A 20,681-nucleotide genomic window follows, 5' to 3' on the forward strand; every position below is an offset into this window, starting at 1 on the left:
TTTTATAGCTTTATTTGTGATTAAGCCTATTTGCTATTTTGGCTTTTTATCAAGTTTAATTATCCGCCTTTATGTGATTATATATATTTGTATATATTTCCTTCATATTTTTTTAAATAATTATTTATGAATATAAGCAATTTGTTGTTTTCATTATATTAGTTTATCATTTATATGACAATGATTGATTACATAAAATAAGTGTTAAATAAAATATAAGATGCATATTATTTGTTATTGCTAACGCTACAACATAAAACTTATTGTATACAATAAATAAATATATTGTTTTTCATTACTAATTTATGCATTATGTGTGCATTTTCAAATTAGCAAATCATTTATTAATATACTTATTTAAAAATAAGTTTTTATATGTAAAAGGGTATCCAAATTAACCTCATGTACTGCCTAAGCATGCACTTATGTTTTTTAATTCCGTTATTCTACTTCTCCCCATATTACCGGTTTTAGGTTTTTTATAAAAATTATCATTGTCATTTCCTTTTCCATTATATGCCTGTGTGAGTTAAAAGAAAATAAATATAATTATGTATGAGAAAAATGGTGTTATTTTAATTATTGGAATAGCATATAATGATAAAAAAACAATCAAATAATGAAGTAAAGTAGTATGAGGCAAAGGTGTCTGTGTGTCAGTTTAAAAATTACACTTCGTTGGGTGGGCATCCCAAATAAAGTCCTAAAGAATATAGCTAGCTAAAAAAAGAATAAAAATTAAGAATACTATTTAAATTGCCACTTTAATACAAATATGTGTATACACATTGTAAGCATTTAAGGCGAAGTATATAATTTCGTATTTATATAATCCCCATTTTTTATGTAATAATAGTATATTTTTTATTTTTACAATATTAAAAAGTTGTTTCAGAAAATTCAAAATTCCATTAAAAAGATTAATAATTGGACCAATATATTTGTTATAGGACGAATTATTTCGTCTTAAATTTTCATACTTCAGTTTTCTATTTTCTAAAATACTTTCATAGTCATTTTTTCCGCCGTTGTTATTCATTTTATATTAGCTTAATAAGAAAAAGAAACATAAAAGACATTAGACATTATATGGCAAAATAGATATAAAAAATATATAGTAATATTCGTAATCTTATAAATGCCCCGGCAATATTTATAATTAGCTTCTATAATCGTATTTTTTTTAGAAATATTGCTAAATATATAGAAGCAAATGTTGGAATATTATTTTTACACTAATCTTTGTAGTTAATGATTTTTTTTTCAAAAGCTTTTAAAATATTTTTAAAAAACGTAAAAAAAACAAAGAATATGCATATGCATGATATGATAAAATGTGATTTATATTTACACAAAATTATTTAGATAAAATATTTTGAAGATATTAAAATAAGTGTAATAGCGTGTAATTTTATTGCTAAAAAAAAATTTATAAAAAAAAAGTGAAATAAGAATATTAAATATTTTTTTTTGTGAAATTGGAATAAAATAACGAAAAGCAAATTACTTTATTATATTATTTTTTTACTATATACATATAATTATTTTTCACTCGGTTATATGTATTATATATATTCTAGTTGGAACGATGGAAAAAGATTACAAAATTGTAAAAGAAAATGCAAAAAAATGAACAGACAAATTAATAAGATAATGATGATTTCTATAAACTGTTATAGAAATTATGCTATTGTATATTTAGAACAATTTTTGTTTGGTTGACATTTTGATTTGCTTAGGATGGCTTTAGGCTATTCTAGTGTATATAAATATGTATTAAAATATAAATTAATTATTTTTTTTATGTTTAATTGATGGAAATTTTCCGAAGGTTAAATATGGGAACAATTTTAATATGAGCAAAGAACTACGGTCTTACATGTTGAAGACTATGAAAGAATATAAAGATTATTTTGAAAAGGAATTTGTTAAGAATTGTAACTTAGAGAATAATATTAATTTAATGGAAAATTTAGAAATCAAAGAAGAGTAAATATATTGCTTTATTACGCTTTATTTGTTTTGTTGTTGCTTTACTGTATTTGTTCACTATGGTTGATGGCACAAATAAATATATATAATGAAATATTTTTTACTTTTCACTTTTGTTGTCTTTTAAATTAGCAATGATTACAATGGAGATATTTTTCTTAAAAATCAAAAAAATTTCCATCTTTATGATTTCTTTAACTTATCTCTATTATTTCCAATAAAAATTTTGAATCAAAATGAAAAAACAATTATACAGGTATGCTAACTTTTCTTTTGTTAATAAGAAAAATAAATATATACTTATTCATATTGAAACATTTTATAAATGCATATACTTGCGATTATTTAATTGGAGGTATATGAGCATCTCATTAAATAAGGATTATGCCACAAGGCATTTGCACATTATTAAATGTATCATATTAAAAATAAAAAACCTTATGTTATTATTTTTATTGATTTTTTTTATTTAGTTAATAGCAGAGGACAATACTCCAAATGACTTAAATATGATCCAAACTATTCTTAAAAATATAGAACAAACAGAAATGGACAAATTAAGATTTTTCCATATAGAAAATATAATATACGAGTTAATAGGTTATGCACATATATAAAAAATGAATGAATAGATTGAAAAATATTTATATTGAATATAAAGGCATATATATTTATTATAAAATATATTTTTTTTGGTAGACGAGTTAATTAGACAAATTATTGTCGATTGCCCTAAGCGTGGATTTTCCTTAATAGTGTAAAAAAAATAGAGAATTAAACAAGCCAGTAACTAGGACTTTATACATATATATTTATTTATTTAACCTTATATAAGGATAAATAACGAGATAAAAAAAAATATTGATTACTATAAAAGATTGATAGAAATAATTGAGCACAATAATAATATGAATACTGAAAAGTTCAATGAATTACAACAAAAATATAGCTTCATGGTAAGCACACACACATGCATGTCATTTATTTTTTCCTTTTTTTATCTAAATAAAACAACTGCAATCAATTTAATCGAGTACATTTACAGATAGAGCAATTATCCGTGGAAGAAAATAGCCTAAAAGAAAAATTAGCTGACGTACAAAATGAGCTTGAATTATTAAGAAAGTAAACATTATCAAAAAAAAACAAAAATAAACAATATAATATAATTTTAAAAAACTATAAATTAATATATCATATAGAATATACAGAAATGCTTTAAAATAATGCGGTGGAAATTGTAATGATATATGTGTGTGTACATAAGAGTATATTTATTTGTTTTGTTGTCTTTTTTCGACGCAGCACAAACAAAAAAAAAACCCAAGAGAATAGGAATAAAATGGAGATACAGGTTTGATCTTTTTAACATTATTTTATGCTTTAATTAATTTGATATTATTATTATTGTTAATTATTTTTTTTTGGTGGCAGTACGATTTGTTAAAACATAATGAATCACTACTGGAAAAAATTAAAGAAATTTATGATAAGCAAGGAGAAATTTAAATGGAAAATTTTGTTTTTGAAAATAAAAAAGCATAATGGAGCACACAATATATATACACTTATGAATTATAATCTATATTTTCTATGTTTTTCTTTGCACATGACTTAATTTTTTTATTAAAATTTTTTATGGCTTTATGTGTATTCCATCATTTTGTTGATTTTTTTCATGTTATCTTTCATCATTTTTTCTTCTTTAAAAATACTTTGAACAATTGTCGCTCTTTCCTTTAATATGTGATAATAATCCTCTACAAAAACTAGGAATATCTGTTGATTGAAAAAACAATAAAAATTAATAAAATAAGATGAGCAAAATAATGTGTGCAATGGGCTTTTGAAGGAAATATAAAAATATAATTTGAACAATATATCCTAACAAATAAAGTATAAACTGGATATATATTATTTTTATGCATAAGCATGTGATGATGTAGTAATTTAAGCGAACCTTCCACAAATCAATCATATCATCGGGTGTAATTTGTGCAAGGTTATCCCAATACCTTTTTTCTTGTTTTTTTCTTTCTATTATTAACTTTAGCGAGGAATTTAATCTCTGTTCGAATGAAATATGAACACACTATGTATATTTATATGCATGGTTCTGTGTATATATTTTGACTTTTTTCAAATTACATTTATGTATTTCTTCTTTTTATTCGAAATTTGACAAGCATTTTCTTTTTCTTTTTCTTGGTAATATTTGAAAATTATGTCTAAGGCATATTCAGGAGTAGATACCATTTCAGTAGTTTCATGGTCTTTATTATTTTGGGTATTGTCTTTGTTTGGTTTGCCAAAATTTGTGTATAAAAATTTTTATAATTTATTTTTTTATATAAAATTAAGTCATATTTTGTGTAATAATCTTTATATTTTATCATATTGTCGTTTTGGTATTTTTTTACCTGTATAAAATAGCTTTGTTAGTAATTCTATATCCTCTTCCGTATGTACCCCTATGTAATTTAATAGTTTGTTTAGTTTATCTTGGTCATCTAAATTCTAAAAAAATGATAAACAAAATGAGAAATGTAAAGTATTCTGCATTGTAACAAATGTTGAAGGTATGAAAGAAGATAAATAAAATAAATAAAAATATATGTGAAGCGTATTTATATATAATTTCACCTCATCAACTAGAAAACCACATTCATCCAAAATTAATCTTTTTATGTTTTCAATTTGTTCAGCAGTTACACTTTGCACACTTATACTCGTTTTTTTGTTTCCATCCTTCACTATTAATGGGAGCATATAGAAAAGATGTATTATACAAAATAATAAATAAAATTAGTATATATTTAGAGGCATTCTATCATTTTGTATAAGCCATAATAAATACCTTTAGTGGTTGTTGATGGAAAGGCTGATGTTTCTTCTAAGAAATGCTTGTAATTGGTATGATAAAATTCTTTGAAGAATATTTGTTCATAAATGATTTTATTTGCATCAATTAATTTTTCTATATATGCATTTGCCTAAGAAAAATGAATATATGAGAAGAAGAATTCTGTGATAGTGGCATTATTTTATAGAGGTGATTTGTTACAATTGTTTCTATATCATTTATTTATCGATATATTTATTTTAGTATATTATATACCTCATTTTTTTGTAAATTCCAGGCAGTAGCATACTTCTTTTGAAAAAATTTTTCATAACTTTTTTGGCGCTTTTGTAATTCAATAAACTGAAATTTAATTCTTTCATATTGATTTATTAGCTCGTTTACTATTTTTCTAAAAACAAGAAAAATATAGTTTTTATAAGTTTAATATTTATGATACTGATGATAAGCATATGTATGTTCGCTTAATTTAATTATTAAATTATTGATACTTTGATTTTATCTTGTAGTTGTAATAATATGTTTTGATTGATATAAGAGATTCCCTTAATTTATTTATTTCAAGTTTATAGAAATTAATCTTTTTGAGGTTATGGTTATTTTTTTGTTGAAGTACTTTTATATTGTAAAGTTTTTTTTCTTTGTCCATAATTATATTGTTTATGTCTAGTATGCTTTGCATATCCATGTTCTTTATATAGGGAAATAGATTAAGGTAAAAAAAGTAAGAAATATTTTATTAATATAAAAAGGAGAATATAATAATATATGTATCCTATAAATGTGTATATGTATTATTATTCTAGCTTGTCTTTGCATATATTTTGATGTTTTATTTTTGTACTAAATTTTCTTCAAGTTGGATTTTTGTTTTTAATTTGAGATTATTTTCTTCATGTATATCTTTTATTTTTTGATTAAAAGATTTAATATCATTCAGTTCATCAATGAATGTAGTGGAATTCTGTTAAAATAAAACAAAAAGAAAGAGAAGTGTATCTAAAAAGACGAACAAAAATATTATTACTTTAAAAGAATAAAAATTGCGAAAAAGCGGACCATGCTTTGAATCCTTATGAGATCATCAAGAATTTGCTTGTTTTCTTTCTACGAGAAAAATAATATATATATAATATAGATGGAATATACACTATGAATTAAGCAAGATCCATTATGTTATGTTTTATAGGAACATTCTTATTTTTATACATACCAACATGTTTTTCCTTTTATAGTTTAATTCATCTCTTGTTTTGTTAAGAAGATCTCAAAAAAGGGGATAAAATTATATATTAATTTGCAATAATTTTTATGATTGGAAATGATGAATTAAAATAGTAATTGTAATAGACGAAATGAAACTTGACTTACTTTCTAAGTACATTTTGTAACCATCTCGTTGATTTTGTATAACAGAAACAAGGGATAAAATATTTTGAGAATTATTTTTGCAAACTGTCAAGGATATAAATAGAGAAATAATGGGATATAATATGGTTGTAAAGTTGAAAATAGCAAACAGTTTTATTAATTCCATATTTATTACCTTTTTTGATTTGCTCATCTTTATATTTTAGTAAAGAAAAATATTTTTCAATTTTTTTTTCGTATGTTTCTTTTTCTTTTAACGCTAAATTTTTAACATCTGCAAAATTGTTTTGAAACTTGGATTTATAAGCTCCTTCATTTTCTAATAGTATCTCGTTGTTATATTTTTGAAATGGTATATCGTTGCTGTCTTTTACATCAATTGCATATTTTTGTACATTATCTATAAATGACTAGACAGAGAGAAAAAAAGTAATTCATAAATATATATATTAAATTCAATTAATTGGGAAACTAATATAATTGTTTTAATTGAGCACAAAAATGTGGTTATTTTTGTTCTCAAGATTTGTATGTAATATGTGTTACCTTTTTTTCGGTGTTTACTTCTGTGATTACATTATGTAATAATTTATTTTTTTCTTCGTTAACATGATTAATTATATTTATACTAGCGTTGTCATCATTTATATTAATTTCATTTTGTTTGTATTCAAATATTTGTTTAATATTATTTTCGTTTTTTTCATTGCTTTGTGTGTCTAGTTGGTATTGATGTGCTTCTGGGTGAGTAGTTTCTTTTGAAGTTTTTTCTGGCACGGGTACTAAAAAGGATTGTACATATGTATGCATAGATATGTATACACATATATAAGAATGTGAAAATATAGAGTTATATTAATGAGTAGAAACGGTAAAATGGGCATAACTTTAAAAAATATATTTTTTTACATTTTTTTTGAATTCTATTTCGCCGTATTTCTATCCTTCTTTCTTTTGATATATTAGTCAAGGTATCCATTATCTTTGTAAATTATATACACAATTAAATTCAATAATTTTATCGAATTTAATAAATTATAGATTTATTTCGATAAATATTTGAGAATAAAATGGATTACACATAATGAAATATAGCTTTATTGTCTTTATATTTTTTTCTTTCAATTTTGATTCCTTTTTTATTTTCTCCAAATTAATTAGTGAAGCAGTGTGCTTGCATATTTTTATATTTCTTTTGAGAGAGTTTCGTAACTAGCAATTATGTGGAAATACCATCATTCATCTTATACATTTTTTTTTGTTTATTTTTATTTTATCATTTCAATATTTATAATCATCCGTTATTTTTTTTAGAAATAAAAATACGAAGTGTCTTTATTTTTATTATGCTATTAAAATATTTTTTAAATTAACATATAGATGACATTTATAGTTTATTTAAAAAAACGAAAAAAGGACGAAATAATATAAAAATATGGTGTAATAATATAAGTAAAAATATGAAGGATATCCGAAGCTGCAGTAATGTATCATTAAGGAGAAAACGAAAATATATCGAGGGCGAATCTAAAAAGTCCTCGAATTTAATAAATAGACATAATAATGAAAGTATTGTTAGTAAGCCTAAGAGGAGATCAATAAGTTTGTCAAACACTTATTTTAGTGTAAACTCTTTTTCTATTTATGACTCATTAAATTTTATGAATAATAATGGGACTAAGGGGGTGGAAAATGGAAAAGTAAAAAAGAAGGAAAAAATCGACGATAACGATGAGTTGAGACAATATAAAAATAATGATATACAAAATAACAGTAGCACGGAAAGTAGAATAAATAAAAAGGATCTAAAAAGCTCGGCAAAATACTTAGAGGGGATAAAAATAAATAAATTATTATTTAAAAAAATTCTATTCAAGAAAGCATTTTTTTATAAAATGAGATGTCTTAATCATAATTCTGCGTGGTTATTGGAGCTATCGAAAGGTAAAAAGGAAATCCAGGAAATATATGGGAAAAAAAGAGGAGGCAATAAAATAAAATTTTATAGTAAATCTAAGAAAAATGATGCGAAAATGAAATGCTTTAGGAAACAAATAAAAAGAGAGGCATCTATAAATGATCTCATACTAATGAAACCATTTCCGTTTTATCGAAAGTTTACTACCTTGTTTTATCAAAAAAAATATAAAGAAGCATATCTTATGTTGATAAAAATAAGTTCATATTGTGTTTTTTTTTCTTTGAAAGAAAGAGATATTTTAAATGAAAACTATTTTAAAAATAATTATTATAATTTATATTATTTAGTGAATTTGACAAATGAATTCCAAAATTTTCAAATGTGTAGTAAAGGCAGCGCAGAATCAAAGGAAAACTGTTCTATACCCAGAAAAAATATAAAGTACGGCTCTTATTCTTATCTTTTCGATAAAAACAAAAATAAAACTGATCAAACCACGTTAGTTTTTCATGTCTTACCAAAGAAAAAAAATAATAATAGAAGAGAAAATTTTATTAATAGGGATAAAATAGGAGCTTATAATTTTAATATAAAAGTAGAAGAAGAAAAGTATAATTTTTTTGTAAACTACAAATTTTATAGATATGAAAATGGTGTCAATAATTTGGGAAAGGTGATTCTCAAACAAGATTCATTTTTGCCACATCAAGTAAGGAAGATAATAAAAGTGGATAAAATGGATAACACAAATAATAAAATTTCTTATGAGGATATAAAAAATGATAGGAGTATGGGAAAAATGATAAACAAAGAAAATGAAATAGATGATATGAAATATAATTTCGATAAAGACACAAGTAAAGCTTTGATAAAAAATAATACAAGCTATGACAATGAAACAGATAAATTAATGAATGAAAGTAAAGAAAAATCAATTCCCTTTTTTAAAGAAAATAATTATTACTACAATAAATTTAAAACGAGAATGAGAGTCGATGCTCGATTGATATTATTTCTTAAAATGTTATGTTTGTATATGTATGGCAATTCATTTGGTACAACTCGTAAATCAAATGAAATAAATAATTACTATGGTAGAGAAGTTTTAAAGAGAATGGGAAGACAAACCACTAAAGAATCAAGCAACAACATGAAGTGTGACTATTATAGTAGTAACTGGTCAAACGATAAAAGGCGTATAAAAGAAGCAGCAAGAAAAGAGGTTTTGAAATACATGATAATATATTTAAAGAAGGTAAAAAAGGAAATAAAGTTCGACACATATTTATATTTATTACTAAGTATTATATATCGTGATTTAAGAATGTATAAAAAATGCGTATTTTATGCTAGAAAGAGTATTGAGAAAGATTATTTCAATTTTGTGAGCTGGACATATTTTAATAATATAGTTTCTATAGAAATAATTATCCAAGAAAACATGGAAAAGGAAAGAGAAATTAAATTAGGAACCAAAAAAAAGATAGCTGAAAAGAGAAAAGCAAAAAAAGCTAATAATAAAAATTTTAATATGAAGCGGGAAAAGAAAAATAAAAGAACCATAAAAAATGTAGATATTTTAAAAGGAAGGAAAAAATTAATAAAAAAAAATATAAATTTTTTAGAAAACTCTGATAAAATAAAAAGAATGTGCGATTACTTATTTGGAAATGAATTTTTTTCTTTATATGAAAAGCCAAACATGGAAATCATCATGACAAATTATAATGACTACATTTATATTAACCCTTTCATAAATATTAATAAGTCTTTTTTTTTTAATAATAATTATTTTGTAAGCAAAATATTTACCGATTTGGATGATAAAGAGGGAAGCTTGATTGGAAAGAGAAATATAGACAAGAACCAAAGCACTTCAAAAAAAAAAATAGACAACAAAATCGATATAAATAAGAATTATTTAAGGAGAAATAAAATGGAGAAACTATCAAATGTTTATTTTCTGCAAAAATATGAGATATACAAAAAAAGATATAATTTCAAAAATAGCATAATGACACTATTTGGTTTTGCACATTTTTGTTCTCTTAATAGTACACTACATAAATATTCTATATATTCCTATGAGTATTTGCGAAAGAGACTTGGAAATAATTTATATGTACTGAGTGAACTAGGAAAATTGTATTATTATAATGGAAAGATAAACAAAAGCATGAAATGTTTTAGAAGAGTAAAAAAAGTATGTAATGAAAATAAAAAAATAAAAACAAAATTCACTGAAAAATGTTTTGTTCTATATTTAGAAGAAAAACGAAGAAAACAGAAACCCCTTTCGGGGAGTGAATACAATGAAATAGGTCAAGGGCACGATTTGGAAAACGAAATAGATTACAAAGAGGACGATTTTAATGGAGATTATGACACTGATGCTAATTGTGACATTAGGAAACGAAACACCATCGAAGTAATTACCCCTGAAATATATAAAATTATAAAAAAGATGTGGATTCCTAACTATTTTACAAATATGTTTATTTATATGGAATTGCTGGTAAATATATATTATCTTAAAAAAGACACATCAAAACTTTTTCTTATTTTAAATAAGTATGAAAATAGTAAAAAAAAGAATAAATGTTTATATATTTCTCGAAAAAAAAATGAAAAAATGATAAAAAATAAAATATGGGATGATAAATTTTATTACAGTCTTGGTAAATATTATTCATTGATAAAAAATTGTCAAATGGCTATTTATTATTTCAAAAAGTCAATAAAAAAAAACAATTTTCACTTATATTCTTACTTATGTTTAGCAAAAGAATACTTTTCATGTGGAAACCTAAATAGCTCCATTTTTATATTGATAAAGCTAATTAGTTTATATATGAATAATTCAAATGCCTGGTTTTGTCTAGGTAAATGCCTAGAGTGTAAGAACAATTATGATTTGTCTATTTTTTCTTATAAAAATGCTATTTATTTTAGAAAGGATACCGTTTTTTATTATTTTTTGGCTAATATTTATTTTAAAACAGGACAAATAAATAATTGCATAGGCACATTAAAGTCTGCATGGAGACATAATAAAAACCTTTTGTTTTCATCTATGTTGTTTGATATATATTTAAAAAAGGAAAAAAGGAATTTTTTTTTGCAAAATGAGGACAGAACTTTAGAAGAGCATTGGGAAATAAATGATAAATGCCATGCGTGGTGTGTCAGATTTTTAAAAGATTATTTTAAAAACTTAAGAAGGAAGTGTTGTGTGGCTCAACCTTTTTGTGAGAACAAGCGTGAGCAATACAATTTTTATGAAGCATTATTATCACTTTTTAATTTGAATAAGCCTTCAATAAAGCATTTACAATCAGTTAATTTTTTGAGTTATTTTAATAAATATTATGAAAAAAATTCAAGTTATTTTTATTTAATACGTAGTTTGAAGCATTCGTCTTTAATTCTATACGATGGAATATATTATTTAGCTAATTATTTTCTTTTTAATAAACAAATAAAAAAGGCTTTAATATTATTTAAAATTTTATGGGATGCAGAAGGACCATATTCGAAGGAATCCTTTCATTCCTTTAAATATATGCAATGTTTATTGCAAAGGAATGTATGATTTATTGGTATATTCCATATGAGTAGACAATAGGATTATTATTTTACATTAATGTATTTATAAAGATAAATAATAATATAGTATAGCATTTTTATAAACACATTTTTTAATGTAATTGATTTAATATTTATTATTTTTTCCTCATTCTTTGTTATAGCCAAATTGCAATTTGTCATTATCATTGAGCATAGTTTTTGGTAAAAACATTGTCATTAAAAGCTGTAGCTGTTTAAAATATAAAAAGTAATAAAGCAAAAAAATATTATCCTTTTCTCAAATTATTAGATAACATTTGTAGTTGCAAAAATAAGGTAAAATAAGTTACACATTTTTATTGATTTGAAACTCAGTATAGAAAATATAAAATTCAAAAAAAATACGTTGTAATGACAAAAAAAAATTGTTTTTTTTTTATGATGATCATTGTGTGAATTTAAGACATTTACTCTTTTAAAAAAAAATCAATATTGTGTATTTATATGTATATATAGGTATGCTTTTTTGAGTATATTGAGGAAAAGAAAAAATTAAATTGTGCTTTGTTCTATATACACATATTTTTAATATTCATGGAAATAAAAATGCACACAATTTTCCGTTACGGATCATTTTTAATCGGTCTGCATAGGAAAAAAGCGGAATACGATAGCATATGCTCAGTGTAAACTTACAAGTGTAGGCATAAATATTGTAATGCACTTTTAAATGCTCCGCTTTATTATTCATTTGATGCTACATATTTAATAAAATATATATGAATATCATTTACTATAAGACTTGATGGTCTGTTGTTTAATTAATTTTTTATATTACTGTGAAGACGTTTATTTTCCATAACATTTTTCGTTTATATCGCATAAATATTTTTATTACACAAGGTCTTATTTATTTAATCCTTTATTTGATATCCACATTAGCTACATTTAAATTGTAAGAAAGGAAACTTAAAGGCGTGTTGACAATTACATAATCACACACCAAACATTCCGAAAAATAATATATGTAATATTTATATAGACAATTGCATATAAAAAAGTGTAAAACAAAAAAACATTTTTTAATTAAGATACAAAAAATGAAAATAGCAAAAGTAATAATTTTTTTGAATGTATATTACTTTTTTGATTATTTGCATGAGTTAACAAAAAATAATGCAGATTTACTTTATGCTTTTAGTAAATGCTTTAAATTAGAGATAATAGATAAGAATAATGAAAAGAGTAATGAAATAAATGAACATATTTTGGAGAAACTAAGGGATGGAAAACCTATAGAAGATATTAAGCAATATACCGCTTTGAACACAGATATTAATACCATTGTTTATGATACAAAAAATACTGAAATAAAAAATTGGGAAATAAAAAGAAGGATTTTAGAAGACAGCGATTGTAATTTAGATTGTGGTAGTAATGGTTTTTGTGTAAATGACTTTGGGATAGAATATTGTTATTGTAAGTATGGTTACTCAGTTGATATTAATAATATGTTTAAGTGTGAAGAAAATTGTAAAGTAAATAATGGAGGGTGTGATCCTAATGCAGAATGCATACAACTCGATGAAAAAGGGGAAGAGGAAAATAATGTCATAAAGGGTGTGAGGGTCTTATGTAAATGCAAAAATCGTAATGAAAAATATGGTGGTTATTATTGCCCCGACGATGGTCATTTGCCTGCTGTAGAATGATGATTATTTAATATTTTGATATTCAAAATACAAAAAAAATAGAAAGAAATAACGAAAAAACAATGCAAATTCATTTTTTCTTCATTTTAATTTATTTCGTTTTTGCGTCCTGAGTTCTATACCCTTTTATAAAATAATAAATGCATTTATCATTTACGGAAAAAGTCTTTTGCATGATTTGCAGTTCGATCTGTGCATTAGTAAGAATATATATTTCCTACATGCCCATAAATATAATATAAGCATTTTTTACATAAAATGTGTTTGCACACCAAATGAAAAATTGTTCCGTTTAATTCATGGTATAAAAATGTGATTTTTATGCTAAAATTTTTTACATAATATTTTTCTTTAGAAGAGAATAAGTTATTTGAATGCTTTTGATATTTAATGGAAAATTCTTATAGCACATTAATTGAAACAACTTTTTTCATATATAACCTGTATACATATTATCATTAACTCCTCATAAAGTTTTAAGGAGTCAATTGGAATATTTTAGCTAGCTTTTCCTTTTTTTATTCCTCTTTTTTTTTTAATTGCCCATTTAAAAATATTGATACGCGCAAATATTGGTAAATATATAACACACATAAAATGATACCAAACATAGCATTATTATTTAGTATATATTTTTGTATATGAAATTACAAATTATCCCCAAATATTTTTTAAATAATATTATATATATTCCATTGTTTAATGGATATATGATCACGAATTTAGCTATTTTAGCGTAATCCAAGAATTTCGCTTTTATGTATATTGTGCGTGCATATTTATGGATTTACACTGATATATATTTATAAACGACTTTTATTAGTTCTTCGTCTTTCAAATTATACGTATGTATGAGTGCATTCTTTGAAGTTTGGAATATATCCATATATTAGTTTATATATTTTTTTGAATTTTAAAGGTGATATAAGAAAAAAAATATACACATAATATATGTATGAATATGTATACAGTATAATTATACACATACGTATACATTATTTATGTTTATTCATTGAAAAAAATAAGGTGAAAGGCGCATTAATTAAGAAATATTTTAATTTTGAGTTGCTAAGAAAGACACAATTCTGATATAGTTTTATATCTTAAACCTTTTTTTAGTTATTATTTTTTTATACTTTCTTTATTACACACCTTTGTATAGCTACTAATGTAGGGAAAATTTTGCATATATGTTCAATTATACAAGTGTAAAATATAAAATTATACCGATAATATTGTAAAATACGTTAAATATATTTTGTCAAGGTTAAAATAGTAAACACATTGTGAATAATAAAACTGGGATATATGCATACACACATATACATATCTTTATTTTCCTAATTATTCATGCTTACTCGAATATGAAGTAACAATGCTGCAGGGGAAGATAAAAAAATTTAAAGTGCCGCTAGACAATAGCGTTGATAATTTTTTAAAGGACATAAAAATAAAAAAAAACGAATATGTGTGTGCGTGTGAAGCAGAAGATCTTGATAATATAAGCTTAAACTGTGAGTCCATAATTAAATTATTTAACTTTATAAATGAGAGTTATAGTAATGTGTTGCTATTACTAACCCAAGAAGGATTTGATAATTTATTGAATTATATAAGGATATGTGATAATTTCGATGATTTCGAACAGGAAAAGATATTTGGGTGTTTAATTATATTGGCTGAAAAGAGTGTTGATATATATAAAAATTATTTTAAATGTTTAGAAAAATGTAACAAAAAAAATGAATGGAATAATGGAGTTCAAATATTAAATATGATTATAAATGAAAATAATAACATTGTGAATATGGTTATAGAATGCTTAGATCAAAATTATAAGGAATATTATGCAACCGATAAAAAAAATAAATTTACATTTTTCGATTTAAATGAAATATTAATTTCTTATTTTAACGCTCTGACATTTATATATATAAATATATTTAATAGTTATTATAACAGCAAATTTTTAAAACAACAGAATACAGAAATTGTTATAAATGTTCAAAGAGGAAGGAAAAAAATTAAAAAAGATAATGAAGAAGAGAAGAATATTGCCATAAAAAATTTAAACTCGCTTTTAAATAATATAGTTTTATTGCTGAGTGTTATCGATTTTAATCTTTTGTATGATCAGGTAAATATATCGGTTGTGGACATATATGTCCAATTTTTTTTAAATATATATATTATAAATCAAGAGAATAATAATAATAGTAATAGTAGTAATAATATTATTAATATTACGGCTTATCATGACTCTATATCTATGATTGTTAGTAAGTTATTAAAGCTATACATTAAAGAGGAAAACACAAATTTTGCAAATAAGGATGAAGAGAAAAATGAAATAATCGAAAACTCAAAACGTGATGATAATGTAAAAAATGATGATGATCACGAAAAAGATGGTAATCTGGGCAACAGTACAGCCAATAATGGACCTAAAAATGATCAGATTGTAAAAGAAAATGCATATGGTGTGAATTTTCATTCGTATTCTTTTACTTATATATTTTTAAATGTGTGCAAAAAATGTACGAATGTAAACGTGTGTGATTCGTTACTAATTGCGAAAAATACGGCGATACCTAGAATTATAATAAAAGAATTTGTTGATTATATAAAAGATAATTCCTTATTATATTTAAATTTAAATTTGCAATCACATTCACAGAATGAGATAATCAACATTTTAAATATTTTGGAATATTTGTCTAAAAATTTAAGTTTACATTTGCTGGATTTTTTGAAAGATTTTATAGACATGCTAGGTATTGATATATATTATATAAGAAAATATATTTTTGACATATTTAAAAATTTTATAATTTTAGCAAAATCATGGGAAGAGATAAGGGAAGCCCGTGATGTTCAGGATACGTCAATTAAAGGGGATAAAAATGAGATGATAAATAGAAAAGGGAATCGACGAAGTAAAATATATGGAATAGATAGTGACGATGAAGATGAGTTTTTTAAAAGAAAAAAAGGAGGTGGTAATAATGGGAATGATGAAAGCGATGAAGACAATAGTAGTTGTTTCTTTAGTTCAAATGATGAGAAAGATGAAGATTATAGTGAAGACAGCGATGGAAAGAGAAAGAGTAAAAAAACAAAGCAAAAAAAAGGTGATAAAAAAAATCGAAACAGTAATAAACGTAATAACAGTGGAGAAAATGGTACAGATAAAAAACAAGATAATCAAAATGCAAGGAAAAAAAAAACTACTAATTTTTTAAATAATATTTCTTCAAATATTAATGATAGTAATATTAATACAACTTATAAAGATATAATAAATAAAATAATTTTAGAAGATTCTGAATTTTTACAATTATGTTTTAAAGAATGTTTAAAAAATAGATCCTTTATTATGAATGTGTTAATATCTAGACAATATGATGCAAAATTGCATGTACGATGTCATTTATTAAAAATATTACAAGAATTAATTGAAAATAATTTTATTCCATTAAATTATTATAATAATATATGTTTGATATGTAGTGAAAGGATTAATGACAAGTCGCCTTTGGTTAGACAGAGAGCATTTTCATTACTTTCATGTATAGCTAGCGATGTAGTAAATAATAAATATGTCATTCCATTAGATACTAACAAAATAAAAAGGGAGCTAATCAGTTTGAACAAAAGTAAAGATATGATGATTGAACAAGAAAATAAAGAAAAGGGTATATGTGAATCGGGAAGTATAGGAATGGATAAAAAGGGTAAGATGAATGAAAATGTTTCAAACAAAGACAAGAATAAAAAAAAACACATAAACCTTTCTGATAGCGACAGTGACGATGCAAATAGCGAAGATGGTACTTGTAAAGAAAAGGCAAATAATCCCGAAAAAGATGATGACATAGATAGTGTGGAATCATTTTTAAGTGATGATAATAATAAGAGACGAAATAGCAATGCTAATAATAGCAAATATGATTTATTAATAAAAATGTATAACGAAGTTTTATCCATTTCGATGATTGTAGATAACTGCGTTGATATATGTTTTAAACTATTGTACTCTATAGTGGATGCAGATCAAAAAAGTTCAATAAAATTTTTAATTTTAGCACATATGTGTGGAAATAAAAAAGCAGGAGAACATATGAATAATGTTTGGTCTTTAATATTCAGTAATAATAACAGTATTATTGAAATAATTATTAACGAGTTTATAAATGTAAATATATGTTATGAAGATTACAGAATTAGTGCATTTAGGTTAATTAATATTATAATAAATAGCAAATTAAAAGATATAGCAAGTATCGAAAAGATAATGGAATGCTTATTAATGAATGAAAAGAGCAATTTAAGTATAAGTAAATTATTAGACGAATTATTTAACATAATATTTGTCGATACATTTAGTGAAAATAAGAATATGATTATAAAAGAAGGTGCGTTACTACTTATGAAGATATTATGTCATTCGATACACACAGTTAATACAAAAAAAGGAAAGAAAGAACAATATTTTTATTTTACTAACAAAAGAAAACATTTAATTATTTTGTTTATTAATCAATACAAAGATAATATGCATTTTATCAATCTTTTAATTTTAATTTTAAAATATAACAATACAAATAAAATTATACAAAGTCTTTTAATTATTTTATTCAATTTAGTATTTGATCATGCTATAGACGACAAAAAAGATAGCACTTTATACAATTCGGTATTTGATTCTACAGATAGTCCACAATACAAGAACAAAATTTCAAGGATAAAAACAATTAATGATCTAAATGACGGAAGTAATGGTATCGCCAATGGTACAATTAATCCCAAAATTAAAAGTAATGAATATGTTGAACATTTTTATTTGAATGATGACTTAAATATGTGGATTAAATGCTCTCAATCAATTGTCGAAAGTATGTATGAACATTTCGATGATTTTATTGTTATATTTACGGTAAAAATAAAAAATATGCTAAATGGGTTATTTGGAATAAGCAATGGAGATAATACTTCTAAAAACATGGATTACAAAGGATCCAAACTTAAGAAGAAAATAGAAAATGGGAATAATTTGAACAATATACCGTGCTCAACATTAACAAAATTTATTTTTGTTTTAGGGCATTTAGGGTTATATACATATATATATGCAGAGAAGGTACAGAACAAATTAAAAAAATTGTCTTTAAAAAACGAGAATAATTATGGTATGTGCACAAAGGAGGAAAAGGATAGAGAATATTTTGATTACATAGTTGAGCATATGATTGTGTGTAATAACTTACTTGGTAAAAAACTAGTACCATTATTATTTTTAATAATAAATAACCCTGCAAAATTTTTTAATGAGTGTTTAATTGTAGAAGAAAACAATACTTGTGATGATATGGCAAAGAAACAAAATAAAGATTATATACATTTTAATAATTGTCAAAAAATGGAAGAAAAAATATATATGTATTATGACATGTATGCACTTATATTTGTTTGTTTGCTAACATTGTGTAAATTTTCAATTATATCTCAAAGTTTTTGTCAAAAAATAACTAGTGGTTATAGTAAGGTATCTATAATACAACTAATTGTATCGATAATAATAGAAGAAGAAAATCAAATTTTTGGACAAACTGCAAAGTTATTATCCTTAAATAGGGATAATAATATTGGAAGTGACACTCAGCAAAATTGGGATGATGATAATATTGATGATAAAGAATATAATGGGGATAATATCGATTATTTAAGCATAGAAGATAAGAGAGGTGAGAATCATAAGAAAATAAATCAGGGAAATGATTTCGAGTATATACAAAACACGATATTGTATAAAACAATTTCAAATATACGAAAGATGTTATTAATAAGTTATGCAGACTTATTGTACAGACATCCAAATATTTTAGAACCATATAACAAATATATTTTCAAAGTGCTAAATGATAAGGATATAAATATGAGAAGAACAGCTGTCTCTGTTTTTACACATTTATTTATGACTGATACTGTAAAGGCAAAAAATACATTGCTTGTACATATGATGTATTTAACCAATGATGCAGATGATAAGATATCGAGTGGATCAAAATCATTTTTTTATGAACTTAACCGTAAATCATCTATTACGTTAGTAAATAATATTTGTGATATGGTATCTGTATTAGCTAATAATGAAAGGAAGTTAACATACACAATGAATAAAGAAATATTAGAATTTTTATTATCGTTTATTAAAAAAAGCAAATATAATGAAACACTAGTAGAAAAAATATTTAAAAAAATGAAAGAAACAAATATTAATAAATCAGATGCTTTACATTTATATATGCAAGTGCTTTTAAACATTCAAATAGATGAAAAGGTGTTAAGTAGAATAAATAAATGTTTTCCTTTAATAAGATATATTGTAAGGGAAAATCAACATGTGCATGACAGTTTAGTACTTATATGCAAAAAAGCAACTGAGAAAAAACGGGGTAGACCCGCAGATGAAGCACAACAGCAGCAACAACAACAACAAAAAAATCAAGCAAATGAAAATGAGAATGAAAAGGGAAAAGAAGAAAAAAATGAAAATGATAAATCTGAAAATAAAATGAGAGAATTAGCTGAAGAAATACTTGGAAAAATTGAATCTACTATAAGTAAAGCAAAGAATCTTGTAAAAGCAGTCAAAATTAAAAATGAAAACGAAGGTGTTAAAAACGAGGAAGATGCAGTAGGAAATGATGATGAAGTGTATAGTAATGAGGAATGAATGAAATGTTATTGTGCTTATTGTGGGCGTTTAAATGAGCTCAGTTGGAGAAAACGGCAATAATAATAATTTTATGTTACACCGGAATATATTTATTTGTATGTATTTTTTCTATATGCATTTATAAATGTGTTTGCATGTGCTTTCTCTATGTGTGCTTATCATTTCCTTTTTTGTGCGCGGTGTTATTTTATTATTTTCGTAACACTGTGGAGGACTATAAGGCATATAGCCATACTATTAACGTACTTTATTGTTGTTATATTTTTTATTTTAATACATTTTATTTTTTTGTAATTGTTTAATTGAGTATGCTTGAAAAATGAATGCATTTTCACAGTATTCAATTTTACTAAACGAAAACTACCTTCTTAATACGGTTATTTGTGTTTCGATTAACTTTTTAAAAATTAATAAATTTGAAAAAAATGATATAAAAAGCGAGTATTAAGGTATGCATACGCACCTTTTTTTTAATACACAAAGGAAATACTATAACTATGCATAATATCATTTACA

The 20,681-nt window shown here is 23.7% G+C and overlaps 6 protein-coding genes across 6 annotated transcripts; 4 read left to right on the plus strand and 2 right to left on the minus strand.

Annotated features, from left to right (window-relative positions):
• Nucleotides 1–394: 394 nt before the first annotated feature.
• On the minus strand, nucleotides 395–1,039 carry PCHAS_1039200 (selenoprotein, putative; the record flags this gene model as incomplete). The annotated part of the gene is made up of 3 exons (XM_016798470.1): nucleotides 395–520; nucleotides 673–720; nucleotides 875–1,039. 3 exons carry the CDS (start codon nucleotides 1,037–1,039, stop codon nucleotides 395–397), a joined length of 339 nt encoding a protein of 112 aa, XP_016655673.1.
• A 549-nt stretch (nucleotides 1,040–1,588) lies between these two features.
• Nucleotides 1,589–3,501, plus strand: PCHAS_1039300 (dynein light chain, putative; the record flags this gene model as incomplete). The annotated part of the gene is made up of 9 exons (XM_016798471.1): nucleotides 1,589–1,609; nucleotides 1,832–1,989; nucleotides 2,125–2,248; nucleotides 2,466–2,592; nucleotides 2,692–2,749; nucleotides 2,828–2,948; nucleotides 3,038–3,117; nucleotides 3,298–3,346; nucleotides 3,427–3,501. 9 exons carry the CDS (start codon nucleotides 1,589–1,591, stop codon nucleotides 3,499–3,501), a joined length of 813 nt encoding a protein of 270 aa, XP_016655674.1.
• Nucleotides 3,502–3,636: 135 nt separating this feature from the next.
• Nucleotides 3,637–7,205, minus strand: PCHAS_1039400 (conserved Plasmodium protein, unknown function; the record flags this gene model as incomplete). The annotated part of the gene is made up of 15 exons (XM_016798472.1): nucleotides 3,637–3,771; nucleotides 3,953–4,060; nucleotides 4,141–4,286; nucleotides 4,413–4,509; nucleotides 4,636–4,745; nucleotides 4,850–4,985; nucleotides 5,111–5,246; nucleotides 5,347–5,546; nucleotides 5,700–5,819; nucleotides 5,915–5,962; nucleotides 6,069–6,121; nucleotides 6,227–6,310; nucleotides 6,402–6,636; nucleotides 6,773–7,008; nucleotides 7,136–7,205. 15 exons carry the CDS (start codon nucleotides 7,203–7,205, stop codon nucleotides 3,637–3,639), a joined length of 1,914 nt encoding a protein of 637 aa, XP_016655675.1.
• A 481-nt stretch (nucleotides 7,206–7,686) lies between these two features.
• On the plus strand, nucleotides 7,687–11,739 carry PCHAS_1039500 (tetratricopeptide repeat protein, putative; the record flags this gene model as incomplete). The annotated part of the gene is made up of 1 exon (XM_727242.2): nucleotides 7,687–11,739. The coding sequence occupies one exon, from the start codon at nucleotides 7,687–7,689 to the stop codon at nucleotides 11,737–11,739; it is 4,053 nt and encodes a 1,350-aa protein (XP_732335.2).
• A 1,075-nt stretch (nucleotides 11,740–12,814) lies between these two features.
• Nucleotides 12,815–13,426, plus strand: PCHAS_1039600 (conserved Plasmodium protein, unknown function; the record flags this gene model as incomplete). Its single annotated transcript, XM_016798473.1, has 1 exon — nucleotides 12,815–13,426. One exon carries the CDS (start codon nucleotides 12,815–12,817, stop codon nucleotides 13,424–13,426), a length of 612 nt encoding a protein of 203 aa, XP_016655676.1.
• A 1,375-nt stretch (nucleotides 13,427–14,801) lies between these two features.
• On the plus strand, nucleotides 14,802–20,162 carry PCHAS_1039700 (condensin complex subunit 1, putative; the record flags this gene model as incomplete). Its single annotated transcript, XM_737296.2, has 1 exon — nucleotides 14,802–20,162. One exon carries the CDS (start codon nucleotides 14,802–14,804, stop codon nucleotides 20,160–20,162), a length of 5,361 nt encoding a protein of 1,786 aa, XP_742389.2.
• Nucleotides 20,163–20,681: the final 519 nt, after the last annotated feature.

Source organism: Plasmodium chabaudi (assembly GCF_900002335.3).
Source record: "Plasmodium chabaudi chabaudi strain AS genome assembly, chromosome: 10".
Taxonomy (NCBI): Eukaryota; Apicomplexa; class Aconoidasida; order Haemosporida; family Plasmodiidae; genus Plasmodium; species Plasmodium chabaudi.